Genomic DNA, 20,478 nt, shown 5'->3' with positions numbered 1-20,478 from the left:
TGTTAACAGTTTCTTCTAAAGCATTAAGTTTAACCTCAATTTTCTTTTCAATGTCCATTTGAGTTCCCATAGTAACTGAAATATTTTTTGCCAAATGATTAACATAAGAAGCAGTTTGAACACTATGAGCAAGACTAACAGCCACAGTGGCAGCAGTAGCCACAGCAGAAACAATAGCTATAATACTAGCAATGAGAATACCAAGAAATCGTTTGGGTCTTAACAGAAGTTCACAAACTTCATAAAATATTTGTAAGGCTCTTTCATCATGCCAATCACCAGAAATGTTAACAGGAAGCAAAACATAAGGAGGTGGATGAACAATCAATATTGTAGAAGAAGGAAACATAGAGAAGTCAGTACAATTGGTGAGGGTACAATTAATGCAAGAAATTGAAAAATGTCTATTGTTTTCATAAAAAGAAACATTACCAAGTAAAATAGCGTAGGGGGATGCAACACAAGATTGGATGTATACATGATCTTTTCCTGGATACAGCTATGAGAGCCAGCAAAATAATAACTGGGGTACAAAGACAAAAACAATTTCTAAAGAGAGGTGTAAGTTGTGTCCTTATCAGTGGTAAAAATAGGAGTGCTCCACCCACCGGACATTTCATAACGAGTTAGATCGTCACGGAAGGGGCTAGGGATGGACCAGTCATACAAAGTAAAACCAGAAGGCAGAGTATAATACAGAGCTTGTTTTTGATTAGGATAACAAAATCGCCATGGGGGAGAAGGATCAAAGGGAGTGTTGCTAGGGTGAAAAAGTTGTCGTTCCATGAAAGGAAAATCAGGAGAACACATGTTAGGAGATTCCCAAATACTAGGATAAAATAGTGTTTAATCTCTTTCAAAAACAGAATCACCAGGGAAGAGAGTGGAAGGGCCATTGTATGTTTGTAATCGCTGAACTCCTAGAGAAAAGCAAAAGTTTCCAGGAATAGTTGGAGGAGAGGAAGGTTGTAAAGAAACATAATCACTGCAAGAAAATTTATCATATATAAAAGAAGCATAAAAACACATAGGAGGAGCAGTGGCCTGAGCTGTATATGTGTAATTGGCAAGTTGAGGAGTAATATGAGAGGAAGAAGGAAAGCCAAGTATAGAGGTATCATTAATGTAAACAGGAGAAGCAGGATCATCCCAAGTAACAGGTCTTAAGACAGGTGGATCAGGAACATAAGCCCACACAATTTGATGGGTAGAGGGGGGAGAATGAGGAACAGGAAAAGCAGTAGCTTGTTCACAAGCTAAAATAGCAATCATGGCAAGAAACAAAGTAACAGGATTTCTAAAATGTCCTTTTTGCCGAATAATGTCAGAGGCTTCAGCACTAAGGTGACAAAATTGATTCCAGGAAGGTAGAGACACATCACGGTATGATGAATAACGTCTGTTGTTCTGTCGGGACCGGCGTCTGTGACGAGTAGGAGTCGTCACTCGCAGTTGATGAAATTTCAGGATCAAGGAGTTTGGACCTTCTCTGTTGTTTAGGTTCATGCTTCACAAGGCGTTCAGGAACCCAAATTAGGTGAATCATCAGACCTAGGAAAAACACAAACATGACCTCGTCCCCATATGAGGACTGGATCTGGGCCATGCCACTGATTAGAAAGGGTATCTTTCCAGACAACTTCAGGGTGAGCCTTATGACCAGGATGCCAAAAGTGATCAATAGCTGAACAGTTGTTGTCATCTAAAGTGAGAAAGTTTAGTACATAGCATGCATGACGAAGCCAGTCATGCGGAGACTTGGAAAATGACACAGTATTAGAATCACGTTTCAGTTAGATAGCAGATTTTTTGAGAACAGCATGAGAGCGTTCAATGATACCCTGGCCTTGAGGGTTGTAAAGAATACCTGTATGATGAGAGATTTGAAATTGTGAGCAAAATGACTGAAAACTCTTACTGGTATAAGCAGGACCATTGTCAGTTTTTAAAATCTTAGAAGGACCAATAATAGAAAATACCAGTAGAAAATGAGAAATAACATCCTTAACTGCTTTTCCGGTGTGGGAAGAAGCTACAAGAAAGTGGGAAAAGGTATCAATGGTAACATCAATAAATTTAAGTTTGCCAAAAGGAATAAAATGTGTAACATCCATCTGGTAGATATGGGCAGGTTGCAAGCAGCATGGGTTAACTCCAAGATGAATGGTCTGTGGGAGAAAAAAAACACAGGCAGGGCATTGTTTAACTATTTGTCTTGCCTGTTCCCTGGTAATGTGAAACTGTAGTTGGAGACTTCTTGCATTTTGATGATGTATGGCATGAGAAGACTTAGCCTGCTATACAGGAGAAAGAGCAGGAAAAATATTTTGAGTTAGGGCGTAAGTGGCAGAATTTCCAGTGGCCAAGTGTCCAGGTAGGTTAGAGTGGGCTCTGATATGTCCTATAAAGAAATAATGGAAATGGCATCTAAGAACCTGTTGGAGAGGCAGAAGTAAGGAAATGATAAAAGAGGAGTCTGAGAAAGACAATGGAGCAGTTTCAAAGTTCTGGACTAAGTTAACAACATATTGGCTATCAGAATATAAATTTAAAGGGAAATCCCAATTTAAAAGCACATGTTGAACAGCAAGTAATTCTACTCTTTGCGCAGAATGTTCCTCAGTTTGAAAAGAAAAAGATTGAACATTAACTACTCCAGCAGGGATGCCAGATGCTGATCCATCAGTAAAGGCTAAATAAGCGGAAGGCAAAAGGGTTTTCACACAAACTTGTAAAAAAATAAGAGAGCATTGAGAATAAAATTGGAGAAATTTATCAGTAGAATAATAACATAAAATTTTACCAGGATATCCAGCAAAGGAAATCTACCAAGAATCAGAAAATGTCCAGAGCCATTGTTGTTGTGAATTATTATCAGAAACAACAATCTCCGATGGTTCATAACCAAAGAGTGTTAGGGCTCTGGATCGGCCTTTGGCGACCAAAGTGGCCACTAGATCAAAATAAGGGGTGATGACTTTACTCCTACTGGCCGGTAGATGGAGCCACTCCAACACTCCTTGTTGCCAAAAAACTCCAATGGGAGTGTACTGTGTGCGAAGTACACAATAACACCAAGAAGTTTTCACAGAAATTCTTGTTAGTTTGTGTTGTCTTAGAGACTCATTAACCAACTGTAAAGCCTGTTTAGCGGGTTCTGTAAGTTGCCTAAAAAATTTAGGGTCAGAGGAACCTTTAAGAATATCAAACAGAGGTTTCAATTGACCAGTAGTTAATTTTAAACTAGGACGTATCCAATTAATATCTCCAAGAAATTTTTGAAAATCATGAAGAGTTTTTAAATGGCTTGTAACTAATAAAGGCGATTTAAAGGAAACCTGATGAGAATCAATAAGCCTACCCAGGTAGTGATAGGGAGTAACTAACTGAAACTTGTCAGTAGCAACAAGATTAGCACTTAATAAACATGCCTGCAAAGAGTTATAGATTTCAAAAAGAAGCCCTTCTGTAGGTGCAGCTAAGAGTAGGCCATCCATGTAATGTAACAGTAAGGCCTCAGGACACACGGATAGAATCAGAGATACTGGCATGCTGCAATGGCCTTATGGCAGCCTGACAGTCCGCGTTAGCATTTTCAAAAGCCAATTGTTTGGCCAGCATAGAGCTGGCTTGCTGATCGCCAACCTGACGAGTAATTGCCTCTAAGACATGGGAAACAAATTCTTGATAAGGTTAATCAGGTCCCTGGAGGATTGTAGACAGCTCCTCTCTCTTAGAGCTCTGAGATGAAAGTTGGCGCCATGCTTTCATAGCTAATGTATTAATTTGCTACAAAGCTTCATCAGAAAGGGCAATTTGATCTTACAAAGTTTCAAAAGCACCTCTGCCCACAAGCATATCTAAAGTAACCTGGCTTCTGCCATGGCGGTTGCGCTCAGACTGATTAAAAGTGGCCTCATTGAAACAAAACCGGCAATGGCAGCGGCGGAGGAGGAGGACGGGGGCCCCGAAGGGCCAAATCGCGAGCGGGGCGGGGCGGGCGCGACCTTCGAATGTAATATGTTTGGAGACTGCCCAGGAAGCAGTGGTCAGTGTGTGTGGCCACCTGTACTGTTGGCCATGTCTTCATCAGTGGCTGGAGACACGTCCAGAGGGGCAAAAGTGTCCAGTGTGTAAAGCTGGGATCAGCAGAGAGAAGGTTGTCCTGCTTTATGGGCGAGGGAGCCAGAAGCCCTAGGATCCCAGATTTAAAACTCCACCCCGTCCCCAGTGCCAGAGACCAGCTCCAGAGAGCAGAGGGGGATTCCAGCCATTTGGTGATACCGGGAGCTTCCACTTCTCATTTGGTGTTGGTGCTTTTCCCTTTGGCTTTTTCACCGCTGGGGTACAGGTGTGGATCTGGGACAGTGTCACCCGGCCTCCAGCTGGCAGGATTCTCTCTTCCTGTTTCTTGCCATCTTCTTTTTTTGGCTGCTCAGTATTTGAGCTATGACTCCTTCCTGCCCACCTCCAGCCAGAGGAGAATCAGTATTGGGGGTCACTGCTGACCCTTCCTTACTCCTGGATCCCCCGACCCCTCTATTTCTGTTGGCTAAGGCCAGCCCTGGCCATTCTGCAGGGCGGCATAGGGACGTCTTGACATAGGATGGGAGAGACTTCTGCTCAGAGGTTCACTCAGTAATATTGTAATTCGCTGCCCTGGGGAAGGAGAATGGACTGAGAGAATGTCTTTCTCCTCTTCTGAGTCTGCCCTCCCTGATTTCTTGATTTGATCTTGAAAGGTGGGCAAGGCTCCCTCTGACTCTCCCCCACTCCCCATCTTACTGATTTAATTTAATTTTTCACTCCCCAGAGTCTAATATGGAATCTGACTCTTAAGTGCTTCCTCTTCCTCACTACCTCCTTTAATACAAATTCAATATAAAAGGTGAAATGTAAAAAAAAAAAAAAAAGCGGCCTCATCATAATAGGTTCTCCATAACAGAAACTCTCCACCAGAAGACAAGCTCTAGTTAGTCTTATCCATTCAGCCAGTGGCAAGGCAGCTGTTGAAAAATTTTCTAAAATAGACAAAGTATAAGGTGCTGTTGGGCCATAGTGCATGACAGCTTCCTTGAGATCTTTCAGGAACTTAGGGGGAATAGCCTCATAATGGCGGGTGGTATTGCCTGCATAATCAGTAATTTCTATAAGAGAATATAATTACGTGCTGTCAGCATTGACAAAACCTTTACGCATGGACATCGTGGCTTGTGTTAGTGGGGAGATGGGAGCAGTGGGGGTGGATATAATAACCAAAGAATTCGAAAGTACAGAAGATGGTGCCTGAGCAACAGGAAAGCAGTGTTGTTGATGCAAGTGAGTGCTTTAGAGAAAAGAGAAAGTAAGTCTCTGACTTGATCAGAAAGGTCCGAGGGAAGGGTAAGAGTTACTGGGTTATGATCTCGGCAACGGGTGTTAGGTGGGGAGACATACCCGTTGGGCTCTTGTAAAACAGCTTCTGTCACAAATTGGCAGCTACCAATAGGTGAATGTCTAGAAGAATGGTCAAAACCGTGCTCCATTTGATCAAGAGGATCAAGTTCAGAAGCAGGAGGGGAGAAAGCAGCAGCAGGGGAAGAAACAGCACTGTGAGAGCAAGGGCGAGCAGATTCCGCTTGAGAAGAGTAGACCAGTTCTTAAGCTCAGACCAAAAAAAGAGTAAAACCTCAGTCTGGGGTAAAGCTTCATTATGAGAGGCATATTGTTCAATCTTCTCACCAATCACATCCCATGCAGTTTCCTCCAATATTCCTCCTTCTGGAACCCACGGGCAAATTTCACGAATAATGTGCACAAATTCCTCCAGTTTTTAGCTTAATATCATGTCCATGTGACTTAATCATATTTTGCAATAATTGTATAAACAAGTTACACTCCTTAGATTCTATATGCCCCATGTTTCACTCCAGATGAAACTTAGAAATTGTTTGACTTGTATGTACAACGAAGAGAGAAAAAATTTGATTAATATTATACAAAATCAAAAATAGAGAGCTTACTTACGAGAAAAGCCAAACTTACTGCTGCAGCCTTACCTTTATAACTTGAGCGTCACTGTGATCCCTTGTGTCCAGGGTCCCTGTTCAGAAGCCAGATGAGGGGGTCCGGCAGGTCTGCTACAGGGCTTCCGACCAGCGAAGAGCCTCAGCCCCACTCAAGTGTTCTCAACCTGGAAGAGGGAGTGTGCAGAAGAAAAGATAGAGAGTGGGGTCTGGAGGACTGCCAGGCAATGCCGGAGCAGCAAGTGCCAAAACAGCAAGTTTATTTGTGCACACCACAGGTTATATACATTTCAGTGCTTGAGGAGTGATGTACGTTCCATTGTATCTTGAAATAAAATCAAGAACATAAATCACAAGAAAAGGGATACAGAAAATATGACTTAATCATAGGGTGTACAGCAAAAAGACAATAAAGTTTGCAAAAGGGGGTCATAAATCTAAACATATGTTTATCTAAAATCAGTCAAACAAGCAACTAAGATCGTTAACAAGGTACAGCTGGACCTTTCCAAATGTCATTCTAACCTTGCCTATTCATATAGGATCATATACAAACAATATGATTGAGTTAACAGAGATAAACAAAGTCATACAGTTATTGTGCAGAGAAGGAACTAGGAGGCACACAATGTCTAATCACACAATGTCTCATTAGAACACAAGGCCTGAGCCCAGCCATTCCATTGCAAATGTCAGAGGCAATGATTGATGTTTATAAAATCAGTGCAACCAGACTTCCTCTTTTCCCTTAGCTCAACAGCCTCCAGGAAAAAAGAAACTTGTATGGGCTCAAGCTCAAAATGGTGAGGATCCTGTCAAGGGCCCTTTGCAGAAGCAATCCCCACATTTAAGTTCACACACAATCTAATATTTTTTTTTTTTTGAGATGGAGTTTTACTCTTGTTACCCAGGCTGGAGTGCAATGGCACAATCTCTGCTCACCGCAACCTCCGCCTTCTGGGTTCAAGCAATTCTCCTGCCACAGCCTCCCCAGTAGCTGGGACTACAGGTGCACACCACCATGCCCAGCTAATTTTTTTGTATTTTTAGTAGAGATAAGGTTTCACCTTGTTTACCAGGATGGTCTCAATCTCTTGACCTTGTAATCCACCCACCTCAGCTCCCAAAGTGCTGGGATTACAGGTGTGAGCCACCATGTTAAAAGTGTACTTTGAATGTAATTATAACTTTTCAAAAACTTTTTCCATCTTTTACAGTTACATGCAAATGATTTATCTAACAACTTTAGCTCTGGATTTTATTTTATACTCAGCACTCTGATTTATTGTAATGTTTCTGTCAGTGCCTAAGATATTTTTACTGTAAGTTATCTGATATTTACATAAACTTTGTATTAAAATAGTTTTATATTTACTGCATCTGCAAATATATATGTGTGTGTGTGTATATATATATATATATTTTTTTTTTTTTTTAAGACAGAGTTTCACTCTTGTCACCCAGGTGGGAGTGCAATGGCACAATCTTGGCTCACTGCTCCCAGGTTCAAGCGATTCTCCTGCCTCAACCTCCTGAGTAGCTGGGAATACATTACATGCACCAGCCACCATGCCTGGGTAATTTTTGTAAGGATGAGGCTTAAAAAAATGTTGACCAGGCTAGTCTTAAACTCTTGACCTGAGGTGATCCACCTGCCTCAACCTCCCAAAGTGCTGGAATTACAGGTGTGAGCCACCATGTCTGGCCTGCAAAAACATATTTTAGTATAAACTCTCTTGTGTTTTCTAAGCTATAGGTTTTGAAATGTAGGTTTTTTCAAATTTATGACGTTTGCAGAATTTTTCTCCAATACAGAATGCCTGATGTTGAACAAAGTTTGAGCAACTGCTTCAGGGTTTTTCTCTAGTACAAAATGTGGGTGATAAGATCTGTGATACACGTAAATGTACTAAAACCTTCTTTATGTTTGTAATATTTGTCTTCAAAATGAATACACTTAGCTTTAAAGGCTTTTATTTTCCTTTTTGACAGTAATTGCATTCATTATGCTTTTATTAAGTGCCAACATTCTGATATTAAGATGTAAGCAGAGATTAATGGCTATTCCATATCATTTGTATTTGTACAATTTTTCTCAAGTATAAATGCTTTCCAATGCAATAAGATTTGGTCATTAACAGTATTGCCAAATACTTCACACTTAGTTTTCTCCAGTATAAATTATCTTACGTACAACCAAGTGTGAAAACTATTTAGTCTTTGACACATTCTTTACATTTCTAGTATGTTTCACCAGTATGACTTTCTTTGTATTTAGAAAAGTTTAAGGCGTTGTCAAAATCATTGTCACATCTTTCAGTTTTGTAGATCTTCTCTCCGATATGAATTTTTTTATGTCTAGCAAGGTTCGCAGATTGGTTAAAAGCTTTGTCACATCTCTCACATTTATAGGGTTTCTCTCCAGTATGAATTATCTTATGTTCAGTAAGTTTTGAAGATCGGTTAAAAGCTTTGCCACATTCTTCACATTTGCAGAGTTTCTTTCCAGTATGACGTTTCTTATGTTCAGAAAGTTTGGAGGATCGGTAAAAAGCTTTTCCACATTCTTCACATTTGTAAGGTTTCTCACCAGTATGAATTCTTATATGTGTAGTAAGTGCTGTGGAGTGTTTAAAAGCTTTGCCACATTCTTTACATTTGTAAGGTTTCTCTTCAGTATGAATTTTCTTATGTTCAGTAAGATTTGAGGATCGGTGAAATGCTTTGCCACATTTCTCACATTTGTAGGGTTGCTCTCCAGTATGAATGTTTTTATGTTCACTAAGATTTGCAGATCGGTTAAAAGCTTTGCCACATTCTTCACATTTGTAGGGTTTCTCTCCAGTATGAATTCTTTTATGTGTAGTAAGGGAGTGGGAGTGTTTAAAAGCTTTGCCACATTCTTCACATTTGTAGGGTTTCTCACCAGTATGAATTCTTTTATGTGTAGTAAGGACCGAGGAGTGTTTAAAAGCTTTGCCGCATTCTCTACATTTGTAGGGTTTCTCTTCAGTATGAATGTTTTTATGTTCATTAAGTATTGAGGATTTCTTAAAAGCTTTTCCACATTCTTCACATTTGTAGGGCTTCTCACCAGTGTGAATTCTTTTATGTATAGTAAGGGCTGAGGAGAGTTTAAAAGCTTTGCCACATTCTTTGCATTTGTAGGGTTTCTCTCTGGTATGAATTCTCTTATGTGCAGTAAGAATTGAGGATCGGGTAAAAGCTTTGCCACATTCTTCACAGATGTAGGGTTGATCTCCGGTATGAATTCTCTTATGTGTAGTAAGAGTTGAGGATTGGGTAAAAGCTTTGCCACATTCTTCACAAATGTAGGGTTGCTCTCCAGTATGAATTTTCTTATGTGTAGTAAGATTTGAGAACTGATTAAAGGCTTTGCCACATTCTTCACATTTGTAGGGTTTCTCTCCTGTATGAATTCTCTTATGTGTAGTTAGAGTTGAGGATCGCTTAAAGGCTTTGCCACATTCTTCACATTTGTATAATTTTTTTGGAGTATAATTTTTTTTATATGCAGTAAGGTTTGATTGGTTAAAACCTTTTTCACATTCTTCACATTTGCCAAAATTCATTCTAGTATAAATTCTTTTATGTTGAGTTAGGCGTGAAAGCATGCAAAATGATTTGCCACATTCTTCACATTTGAAATGTTTATTTTCCATATGTTTGATCTTATATCTATCTGAATGTGGAAATTTATGAAAGACTCGCACATATCTATCACACGGAAACATCTTGCTCTGGGTAGTTGGTAAACATTGGTTAAGTCCATTAAAACCTCCTTTGTGGACCTTACACTCAGCCACACTTTTGCAGCCATTTAAATGAAAATTCTCATATCCACATTTTTCACATCTTCTCAGTGTCATATTTTGAGAAGAATCTTTTATGTTCTGCTCTGGCCAAAAGTCTTGAGCAAACTGAGAACACATGACTGAAAGAAATAAAAATAACACATTACCTTACAGACTCAGATAAACAAACTTTCCAAATACAACATAAAATTACACAAACGACACAAGCAAGATGACATCACAGGCCGTAATTAAGTGAGTGTATTGCCCCAGGTGGGTACAATGCAAAGACCCACACAGAAAGAAAGAAATTCTGTCACATTTATCCAATACAGCTTTTTCTACTCCCCGACATAACATAATGTTTTTAGCAGTAAATTGCCAACCTTACTACTTACAATTATTTACTTTATTTAATTTATTATTATTTTTTTTTGATAGAGTTTCGCTCCTCTTACTTAGGCAGAAGCGCAATGGTGCAATCTCGGCTCATGGCAACCTCCGCCTCCTGGGTTCAGGCAATTCCCCTGCCTCAGCCTCCTGAGTAGCTGGGATTACAGCCACGTGCCACTATACCAGCTAATCTTTTGTATTTTTAGTAGAGACACGGTTTCACCATGTTGACCAGGATGGTCTTGATCTCTTGACCTCGTGATCCACCTGCCTCAGCCTGTTGTTTTTTTTTTCTTTAAGATGCAGTTTCATGGTTGTTACCCAGACTGGAGTGCAATGGCACAGTCTCGGCTCACCACAACCTCTGCCTCCTGGGTTCAAGAAATTCTTCTGCCCCAGCCTCCCAAGTAGCTGGGACTACAGGCGTGCACCACCATCCCCAGCTAATTTTTGTATTTTTAGTAGAGACGGGGTTCTCACTACATTGACCAGGATAGTCTCGATCTCTTGACCTCATGATTCACCCACCTCAGCCTCCCAAAGTGCTGGGATTACAGGCGTGAGCCACTGCCCAGCAGCACTTAATTTTTCAACGATGTCAATGCAGCCAAACGTGGTGAACCGATTCAACATAATCTCTACAAAAATCCCATTAGCGATGACTCATGCATATAATCCTATCACTTTGGGAGGCTGAGTTGGGCAGATCACCTGAGGTCAGGAGTTTGCGACCAGCCTAGCTAACATGGTGAAACCCTTTCTCTACTAAATATTCAAAAATTAGCTGTGTGTGGTGGCACATGCCTGTAGTCCCGGCTACACAAAAGATTGAGGCAGGAGAATTATTTGAACCCAGGTGGTGAAGGCTGCAGTGAGTGAGATGTGCCACTGCACTCCAGCCTAGGCCACTGAAAAAAGAAAGTTATACACACAGACACACACTGGAATATTATTTGCCTTTAAATAAACCTTGTTACACTTTAAGATCAACTTTGAGAATATTATGCCACACGAAGCCAGTAATAAAATGATGGATACTATATGATTCCACTTATATGAGGTATCTTAATTAGTCACATTCATTGAAACAAAAGGTACAAGGGTATTTGTTTATCCTGGAAAAAGGATAAAATGTGTAGTTATTACTTAATGGGTATCGAGTTATAGTTTCACAAGATGAAAAGTTTATGGAAGTCGTTTGCATAACAATATAAATATGCTTAACTTGCCTGAAGTGTCATTTCTTTGATACAGGTTCTCATTCTTTGAGTAAAGTGGCACAATAATGGCTCACTGTAGCCTCAAACTCTCAGGTTAAAGAAATCATGCACCACCAATCTCCCAAGAAGCTGGGACCGAAAGTGCATACCACCGTGCCTGGCTATTTTTATTTATTTATTTATTGCAGAAAGAGAATCTCCGTACACTTCCCAGGCTAGTGTCATACTTTTGGGTTGAGCCTCCTGTTTTGGGTTGATTCTCCTGTCTTAGCCTCCCAAAATCCTGGGATCAAAGATGTGAGTCACTACCATGCCTGACCATGAAATATAAACTGAAATAGATTTTAGATAAGAAAATTTATCGTATGTGGTTTTACAACATTTTGTTTTAAAGATAAATTTTATAAATACAGAATCATAAATCTTTACCTTCAAATCACAGAATTGGATCTCTCACATGAAAGAAATATACATTTATAATTAAACACAAAATGCAAGTAAGACTATCTCCATGACGAATCACTTAAACAAAATAAAACCACCATTGAAAATCAGCTAAGAATACATTCAAGATAAGGCATAATCAAAATTGGGGTCATATTTATAGACAAATACATATATATATATAATATGACTGGGAGAAACATATGGCTTGCTTATCTCTTAATTAAATCCAACATTGACTTAAAGTATACAAAAGAATTTTGCAAATTGTCTAAAATGGTAAAACAAAAACCACAATAAACAGATTTTTAAAAATTGTACTTTAGGTTCTGGGGTACATGTGCAGATGATGCAGGATTGCTGCCTAGGTACATAAATGCCAATGTGGTTTTCTGCTTCCATCTCTGCATCACCCATACTCTATCTGCCATTTCTCCCCATGTTATCCCCCCCAAACCTCCACACTTCCTGCTGTCCCTCCCCTAGCCTCCACCAACAGACCCCAGTGTGTGGTGCTCCCCTCCCTCTGTCCATGTGTTCTCACTGTTCAACACCTGCCTATGAGGGAGAACATGTGGTGGTTGATTTTTTGTTCTTGTGTCAGTTTGCTGAAAATGACGGTTTCCAGATTAATCTGTGTCCCTAACAAAAAACACAAACTCATCATTTTTTATGCCTGCATAGTGTTCCATGGCATATCTGTGCCACGTTTTCCTTGTCCACTCTATCATTGATGGGTATTTGGGTTGGTTTCAGGTCTTTGCTATTATAAACAGTGTTGCTATGAACATATCTGTACATGTGTCTTTATAACAGAATGATTTATAATCCTTTGGGTATATACCCAGTAATGGGATTGCTGGGTTAAATGGAATTTCTATTTCTAGGTCCTTGAGGAAGCGCCACACCGTCTACCACAATGGTTGAACTAGTTTATACTTCCACCAACAGTGTAAAAGTGTTATTTCTCCACATCCTCTCCAGCATCAATAAACAGATTTTAAACTGAAAAAGCGCACAAATACAGAATGACAAAACTATTTCATAAGAGAAAAATGTTTACTCATAAAATCTTGCAGGCAACATTGATATAGCATTAAAAATAATGTGTCTAGGAAACTGTAATATTTGATTGTAACTGTACTCATGAAAGGCAGGTATTCTGAATCCTTGGCATATGCTATATGGCAGTATAATTCCAGGAAAAATTCAGTATTATAATAAGCGAGAGATTCTGAGAAACTTTTTTTTCTTTTGAGATGAAGTTTCGCTCTTGTTACCCAGGCTGGAGTGCAATGGCACAATCTTGGCTCACCGCAACCTTCGTCTCCTGGGTTCAGGTAATTCTCCTGCCTCAGCCTCCTGAGTAGCTGGGATTACAGGCACGTGCCACCATGCCCAGCTAATTTTTTGTATTTTTAGTAGAGACGGGGTTTCACCATGTTGACCAGAATGGTCTCATCTCTTGATCTCGTGATCCACCCGACTCGGCCTCCCAAAGTGCTGGGATTACAGGCTTGAGCCACCGCGCCCAGCCTCTGAAAAATTTTAATAAATAATCATCTAAAAAAACTAGAAGGCTGGGCGTGGTGGCTTACACCTCTAATCCCAGCACTTTGGGGGTTGAGGCAGGTGGATCACCTGAGGTCAGGAGTTTAAGATCAGCCTGGCCAACATGGTAAAACCTGGTCTCTACTAAAAATACAAAAATTAGCAGGGCGTGGTGGTGAGGGCCCATAGTCCCAGCTAGTAAGGAGGCTGAGGCAGGAGAATCACTTGAATCTGGGAGGTGGAAGTTTCAGTGAGCCGAAATTGCACCACTACACTACAGGCTGGCCACCAGAACAAGACTCCATCTTAATAAAAAAAAAAAAAAAAACAGCGATAATTTTATGTTTTAAATACATGCTATTCTTACACAAAATGAAACTGCTGTAGTCCAACTTTAGAAGGAAAAATTAGCCTTACATTGCTAAATATATATATAATGCTAAACATATATCAGTGTTAAATATATAAAAACATATATTGCAGAATATGGTTAGAGTGTCTGATATACAAAACACATATGTGAAAATATATTATTTAGGTATATATTATTAGGCTGGAGAAAGTGGGTGCAAATCATGGAGTTATTTTTTCCTACAGCGAGCTCAAATTTGCAAGTAACTGTTTTAGTAAATATGGAGCACCTACTAATTATCTAATTTACTTCAGGTATTACATGTAAATTCTAGCATTTGTTCTAAATTTCTGAATCTAAAATTCCAGACAAATTTGAAATAGAAAATGGAGAATAGAAGTATATAGGGAGAATGAAATCAGTAAGATGGCAGAATAAAAGGTGCCCTAATTTGTTATCTCCTGCACAGCAAGACAATCTGTCAGCCATCCCTGACAAAAATGCCTTTATGAGACAGCCAGGTATCATGGCTCACACCTGCAATGAAAGATACACGGTACATTGAGTTTAGAGAACTGCTTCAGGTTAGGATTTCAAAACCAGCCTGAATTATGTAGCAAGACTGCATCTCAAAATAAGTGCCTTTGATAGCTTTGAGATCCAGAGAGAGACTTGTGGAACTCTCATACAGCCCAAGATTGAAAAGTCTTTTCAGAAGGCGTGACCTCATTCAGGCCCTAGGTGCAAACTACAGGATCCCGTTCCTAACTACAGACTAGGACATGGCCCACCCAACTTGGTCCCACTGAGAAATCTAAACTTACTATATAACCATCTCAAACTCTTCCCAGCCAAAGTCTGGGAAAGATCCTGCTTTTTCAGAGGCTGGTGGGAAGATACCCATTTATACCCACTCGGGCAGGCCTGCAGACCTTGGCCTTTACTTTGGTCTCTGAAGCAGTTCAATGACTCAGTTCCAGCTCCCTGAGCCACAGTTTATGGTCAGTTCTGCCTACATAGAAATCCACCCAGTGACCTAGAAAGATCCTTTCTGGTACTCGCTGAAAGCCGTAATCATCCACATTTTGATATAAGGCCCATGATATGCAGACCAAACTGCAGAAACCTGGACTAGTGTCTGCCCTACAGAACAAAGTCCTCCCCACAAAATTCAGTCTGTCTGAAAAATAAAATGAAAATTTAAACTATGCAAGTATCTTATAACAAGCCAACTAAAGGTAGACCCTAGACCAAGCAGCCTTATGACAAAGCTACAACCCCTCTCTACTAAAAACCCACAGGGCATCCCATCACCCTTAGGGTCAAACAAAAGAAGTGGTCCCAGAACCACTTATCCTCTTCATACTTAACTGGGATCTCTAAGAATTTTTGTTTATGTAAAGAAAATATGGCACATGTACACCATGGAATACTATGCAGCCAAAAAAAAAGAATAAGTTCATGTCCTTTGCAGGGACATGAATGAAGCTGGAAACCATCATTCTCAGCAAACTGACACAAAAACAGAAAACCAAACACTGCATGTTCTTACTCTTATATGGAGTCTCCCTCTGTTGCCCAGGCTGCAGCGCACTGGCATGATTTTGGCTCACTGCAACCTCTGCCTCCTGGGTTCAGGCAATTCTCCTGCCGCAGCCTCCCAAGTAGCTGGCATTACAGGCACATGCCACCTAATTTTGGCTTTTAAAAGTGGAGACAGGGTTTCACCATGTTGGCCAGGATGGTCTCCATCTCCTGACCTCATGATCTACCCTCCTCAGCCTGCCAAAGTGCTCGGATTACAAACGTGAGCCACTGCACCCACTCTTAATTCTTTTAATAGTGTCTGTCACAAAGTAAAAAATTTTGACCTTAATAAAATCCAACTTATCATTTAAAAAAAAAAAACCTTCTGAAATTAGTTAATAAAAACTTGAGCTGGGTGCAGTGGGTCAAACCTATAATCCTAGAACTTTGGGAGGCCAAGGTGGGTGGATCACGAGTTTAGGAGACAGAGACCATCCTGGTTGACACAGTGAAACCCGCTTTCTACTAAAAATACAAAAAATAAGCAAGGTGGGGTGGCATACACCGGTAATCTCAGCTACACAAAAGGCTGAGGCAGGAGAATCACTTGAACCCGGGAGGGGGAGGTTGTAGTGAGCTGAGATCATGCCATTGCACTCAAGCCTGGGTGATAGCGAGACATCACCTCAAAAAAAAAAAAAAATTGGCTGGGTCAACATGATGAAACCCCATCTCTCCTAAAAATACAAAAAATTAGCTGACCATGGTGGCGTGTACCTGTAATCCCAGCTACTCAGGAGGCTGAGGCAAAAGAATTGCCTGAACTCAGGAGGAGAAGGTTGTGCTGAAATGAGATTGTGCCATTGCACTTTAGTCTGGGTAATAAGAGTGAAACTCCGTCTCAAAAAAAACAAAATCAACAACAACAATACACTTGAGGTGTTTTCTCCTCCTGTACACAGATGCCAATGCAAAACTATATTGTGCCCATTGCCAATGCTGCTAGTTTAACGTAACGCTGAAAGTATATAGCAGATTAGTTAAGAAATGAAAAAGAGCAATTGAAATTAAAGACAAATAAGTTAAAAGTTGCTGGTGGTAGCTCATAATCACATATATAAACACAAACAGTACAATTAAAATTTGTTTAAACTACTAACTATACTCAGTAAATTAGAAAAATATAAAATTAACATACAAGCTAAGGTTCCATAAGCTTAAACTCTCTGATAAAGTAGAAGTAAAAATCTTATTTATAACAGCGTTAAAATAATAAATTTCTAAAAACAAATTTAACCAAGGAGGTACAAAATTTTTACAATGAGAAATATCTAAATGAAAGAAATTAAAAAAGACATAAACCAGCCGGGCACGGTGGCTCACGCCTATAATCCCAGCACTTTGGGAGGCCGAGGCGGGTGGATCACGTGGTTAAGAGATCGAGACCATCCTGATGAATGAGGTGAAACCCCGTCTCTACTAAAGATACAAAAATTAGAGAATTGCTCAAGATGGCACTGTGAGAACAACCCAGGATTGGAGCTCTTGTTGAATCCGCAAAGAGGTGAGTCGGAGTTGCATTTCCAGACTGATCTTTGTTGCCCACAGAACGGGGAAACTCCCAAGTATAAGAAAGACATGGGATGCCAGGCAGTAAGTCTGCCTGGCAAAGCCGGCAGCCGGGGCGGCGGTGGCCGGCCCTACCCAGCAATCCCCACAGGGCGCGCTTGTCCGGGTGCCCTGTTGAACTGGCAACCTCAGACTTGAGAGGGCTGGACTTGAGACTGAACGAGACTTGGACAGTAGGCCAGCCCAGGGGATTGCAGGGATAGAGCATTCGGGGTGCCCAGTGGGACGAACAAAACCGCGATTTGAAACTATCCCGAGCAGACGGTCTGAGACGCTCTGGAGGGGAGGGGCGTCCACCACTACCGAGGCAACCCGCCCCAACTGAGATACACGCCCACTGCTGACGCAGTCAGCCGTTGCCAAGGCAACCCGTCCCTACTGAGATACACGCCCACTGCGGACGCAGCCTCCCGTTGCCGAGGCAACCCGTCCCGACTGAGATACACGCCCACTGCGGACGCAGCCTCCCATTGCCGAGGCAACCCGTCCCGACTGAGATACACGCCCACTGCTGACGCAGCCTGCCGTTGCCGAGCCAACACGCTACAATGAAGAGACTCCGCCGCAGGGTGTGGCGGAGACCACAGAAGAGCCTGCAGGAACAGGGCGAATCACACAACAGCAGGGCGGAGACTCGGCAGGCAAACAGTGGCTAGTCTGCCTTCTAGCTGGGCAGGACACCTCAACGGACATCGAAAAATAAAGCCCGAACCCCCCAACACAGAGCATTTGGAAAAAAAGGGTGTTTTTTAATGAGCTCTGTTGCAGCAAAATCAAACATAGCAGCCTAACAGCCCTGAATGAACAACAGAGCTCACAGCTCAGCAACTGAGCTCCTAAAAAGAACAGACTGTCTCCTCAAGCAGCTCCCTGACCCCTCTATATCCAAAAGACTGACATTTGGCAGGCATCATCCTGGGACAAAGATAGCAGAAAAAGAAATGGGTGGCATCCCTCACTGTGCCACAGCTGCTAGAGGTGCAGCCCAGACAAGCAGGGCCTGGAGTGGACCTCAGCAGTCGTACAGCGAAGGGGCTAGGCTGGTAGAAGGAAAACCAAGTACCAGAAATACTTCATCATCAACAATCTGGGTGTCCACTCAGAGACCCAATCGAAAAGTCAGCAACTACGCAGACGACAAGCGGATGTTAAACCCATAAAGATGGGAAGAAACCAGCGAAAAGGAGGAAAACACCCGAAACCAGAACACCTCACCTCCTAGAAAGGACCAAAACTCCTCACCAGCAAGGGAACAAAGCTGGACGGAGAATGACTGTGACGAAATTAGACTTCAGAAGGTGGATGAGAAACTTTTGTGAGCTAACAGAACATGTATTAAATCAATGCAAAGAAACTAAGGAACTTAAAAAAAGATATGAGGAAATGATAACAAGAATGGATAACTTAGAGAGGAATATGAATGAATTAAAGGAGCTGAAAAACACAATACGAGAACTTCGCGAAGCATGCACAAGTTTCAATAGCCGAATTGACCAAGCAGAAGAAAGAATATCTGAAGTCGAAGACCAACTCAATGAAATTAAATGAGAAACCAAGATTAGAGAAAAAAGCACAAAAAGGAATGAACAAAGTCTCCAAGAAATGTGGGACTATGTGAAAAGACCTAACCTACGTTTGATAGGTGTACCAGAAGGGGACGAAGAGAATGAATCCAAGCTGGAAAATACTCTTCAGGACATCATCCAGGAAAACTTCCCGCACCTAGCAAGACAGGCCAACACTCAAATGCAGGAAATACAGAGAACACCACAAAGATATTCCGCAAGAAGAGCAACCCCAAGACACATAATCATCAGATTCAACAAGGTTGAAATAAAGGAGAAAATACTAAGGGCAGCCAGAGAGAAAGGTCGAGTTACCCACAAAGGGAAGCCCATCAGACTCATAGCAGATCTCTTGGCAGAAACACTACAAGCCAGAAGAAAGTGGGGGCCAATATTCAACATTCTTAAAGAAAAGAACTTTCAACCCAGAATTTCATATCCAGCCAAACTGAGCTTCAGAAGTGAAGGAAGAATAAAATCCTTTGCGAACAAGCAAGTACTCAGAGATTTTGTCACCACCAGGCCTGCTTTACAAGAGCTCCTAAAAGAGGCACTACACATAGAAAGGAACAACCAGTACCAGCCATTCCAAAATCACACTGAATGCTAAAGAGCATCAACATAATGAAGAATCTACAACAACTAACGGGCAAAACAGCCACTTAGCATCAAAATGGCAGTATCAAATTCACACATAACAATATTAACCCTAAATGTAAATGGACTAAATGCACCAATCAAAAGACACAGACTGGCAAATTGGATAAAAATCCAAAACCCATCAGTGTGCTGTATCCAGGAAACCCATCTCACATGCAAGGATACACAAAGGCTCAAAATAAAGGGATGGAGGAAGATTTACCAAGCAAATAGACAGCAAAAAAAAGCAGGAGTTGTAATTCTCAACTCTGATAAAATAGACTTTAAAGCAACAAAGATCAAAAGAGACAAAGAAGGACATTACATAATGGTAAAAGGATCGATAAAACAAGAAGAGCTAACGATCCTAAAAATATATGGACCCAATGCAGGAGCACCCAGATACATAAGGCAAGTTCTTAATGACTTACAAAGAGACTTAGACTCCCACACAATAATAGTGGGAGACTTTAACACTCCACTGTCAATATTAGACAGATCAACCAGACAGAAAATCAACAAGGTTATCCAGGGCTTGAACTCAGACCTGGAGCAAGCAAACCTGATAGACATTTACAGAACTCTCCATCCAAATCCACAGAATACACATTCTTCTCAGCACCACATCACACCTACTCAAAAATTGACCACATAATTGGAAGTAAAGCACTGCTCAACAAATGCAAAACAACTGAAATCATAACAAACAGCCTCTCAGACCATAGTGCAATCAATTAGAACTCAGAATACAGAAACCAATCCAGAACCACACAGCTTCATGGAAACTGAACAACTGGCTCTTGAATGTTGACTGGGTAAATAATGAAATGAAGTCAGAAATAAAGAAGTTCTTCGAAACCAATGAGAACGAAGACACAACATGCCAGAACCTCTGGGACACATTTAAAGCAGTCTCTAGAGGGAAGTATATAGCAATAAGTGTCCATATGAGGAGAATGGAGAGATCCAAAATTGACACCCTATCATCAAAATTGAAAGAGCTAGAGGAGCAAGATCAAAAAAACTCAAAACCCAGCAGAAGACAAGAAATAACTAAGATCAGAGCTGAACTGAAGGAGATTGAGACACGAAAAACCCTTCAAAAAATCAATAAATCCAAGAGCTGGTTTTTTGAAAAGATCAACAAAATAGACAGACCACTAGCCAGATTGATTAAAAATAAAAGAGAGAACAACCAAATAGATGCAATAAAAAATGATAAAGGGGAAATCACCACAGATTCCACAGAAATTCAAACCATCATCAGAGAATATTACAAACAACTCTATGCACATAAACTAATAAACCTGGAAGAAATGGATAAATTCCTAGACTCCT

At 40.8% G+C, this 20,478-nt stretch overlaps 1 protein-coding gene and 1 pseudogene across 2 annotated transcripts in view; one reads left to right on the top strand and one right to left on the bottom strand.

Annotated features, from left to right (window-relative positions):
• Positions 1-3,921: 3,921 nt before the first annotated feature.
• On the top strand, positions 3,922-4,527 carry LOC118150188 (E3 ubiquitin-protein ligase RNF5 pseudogene; annotated as a pseudogene).
• A 1,686-nt stretch (positions 4,528-6,213) lies between these two features.
• LOC100402354 (uncharacterized) overlaps positions 6,214-20,478 on the bottom strand; it is a 33,255-nt gene continuing 18,990 nt past the window's right edge. For both annotated transcript variants that reach the window (XM_035285526.3, XM_078359875.1), the window contains one exon: positions 6,214-9,960. In XM_035285526.3, coding sequence (XP_035141417.3) covers positions 8,246-9,960 — 1,715 coding nt within the window. In that variant the 3' untranslated portion in view covers positions 6,214-8,245. The remainder of the gene's footprint in view (positions 9,961-20,478) is intronic.

The sequence above is a fragment of the Callithrix jacchus genome, chromosome 22 (genome assembly GCF_049354715.1).
Source record: "Callithrix jacchus isolate 240 chromosome 22, calJac240_pri, whole genome shotgun sequence".
Taxonomy (NCBI): Eukaryota; Metazoa; Chordata; class Mammalia; order Primates; family Cebidae; genus Callithrix; species Callithrix jacchus.
This window is presented reverse-complemented; position numbering and strand designations above follow the sequence as displayed.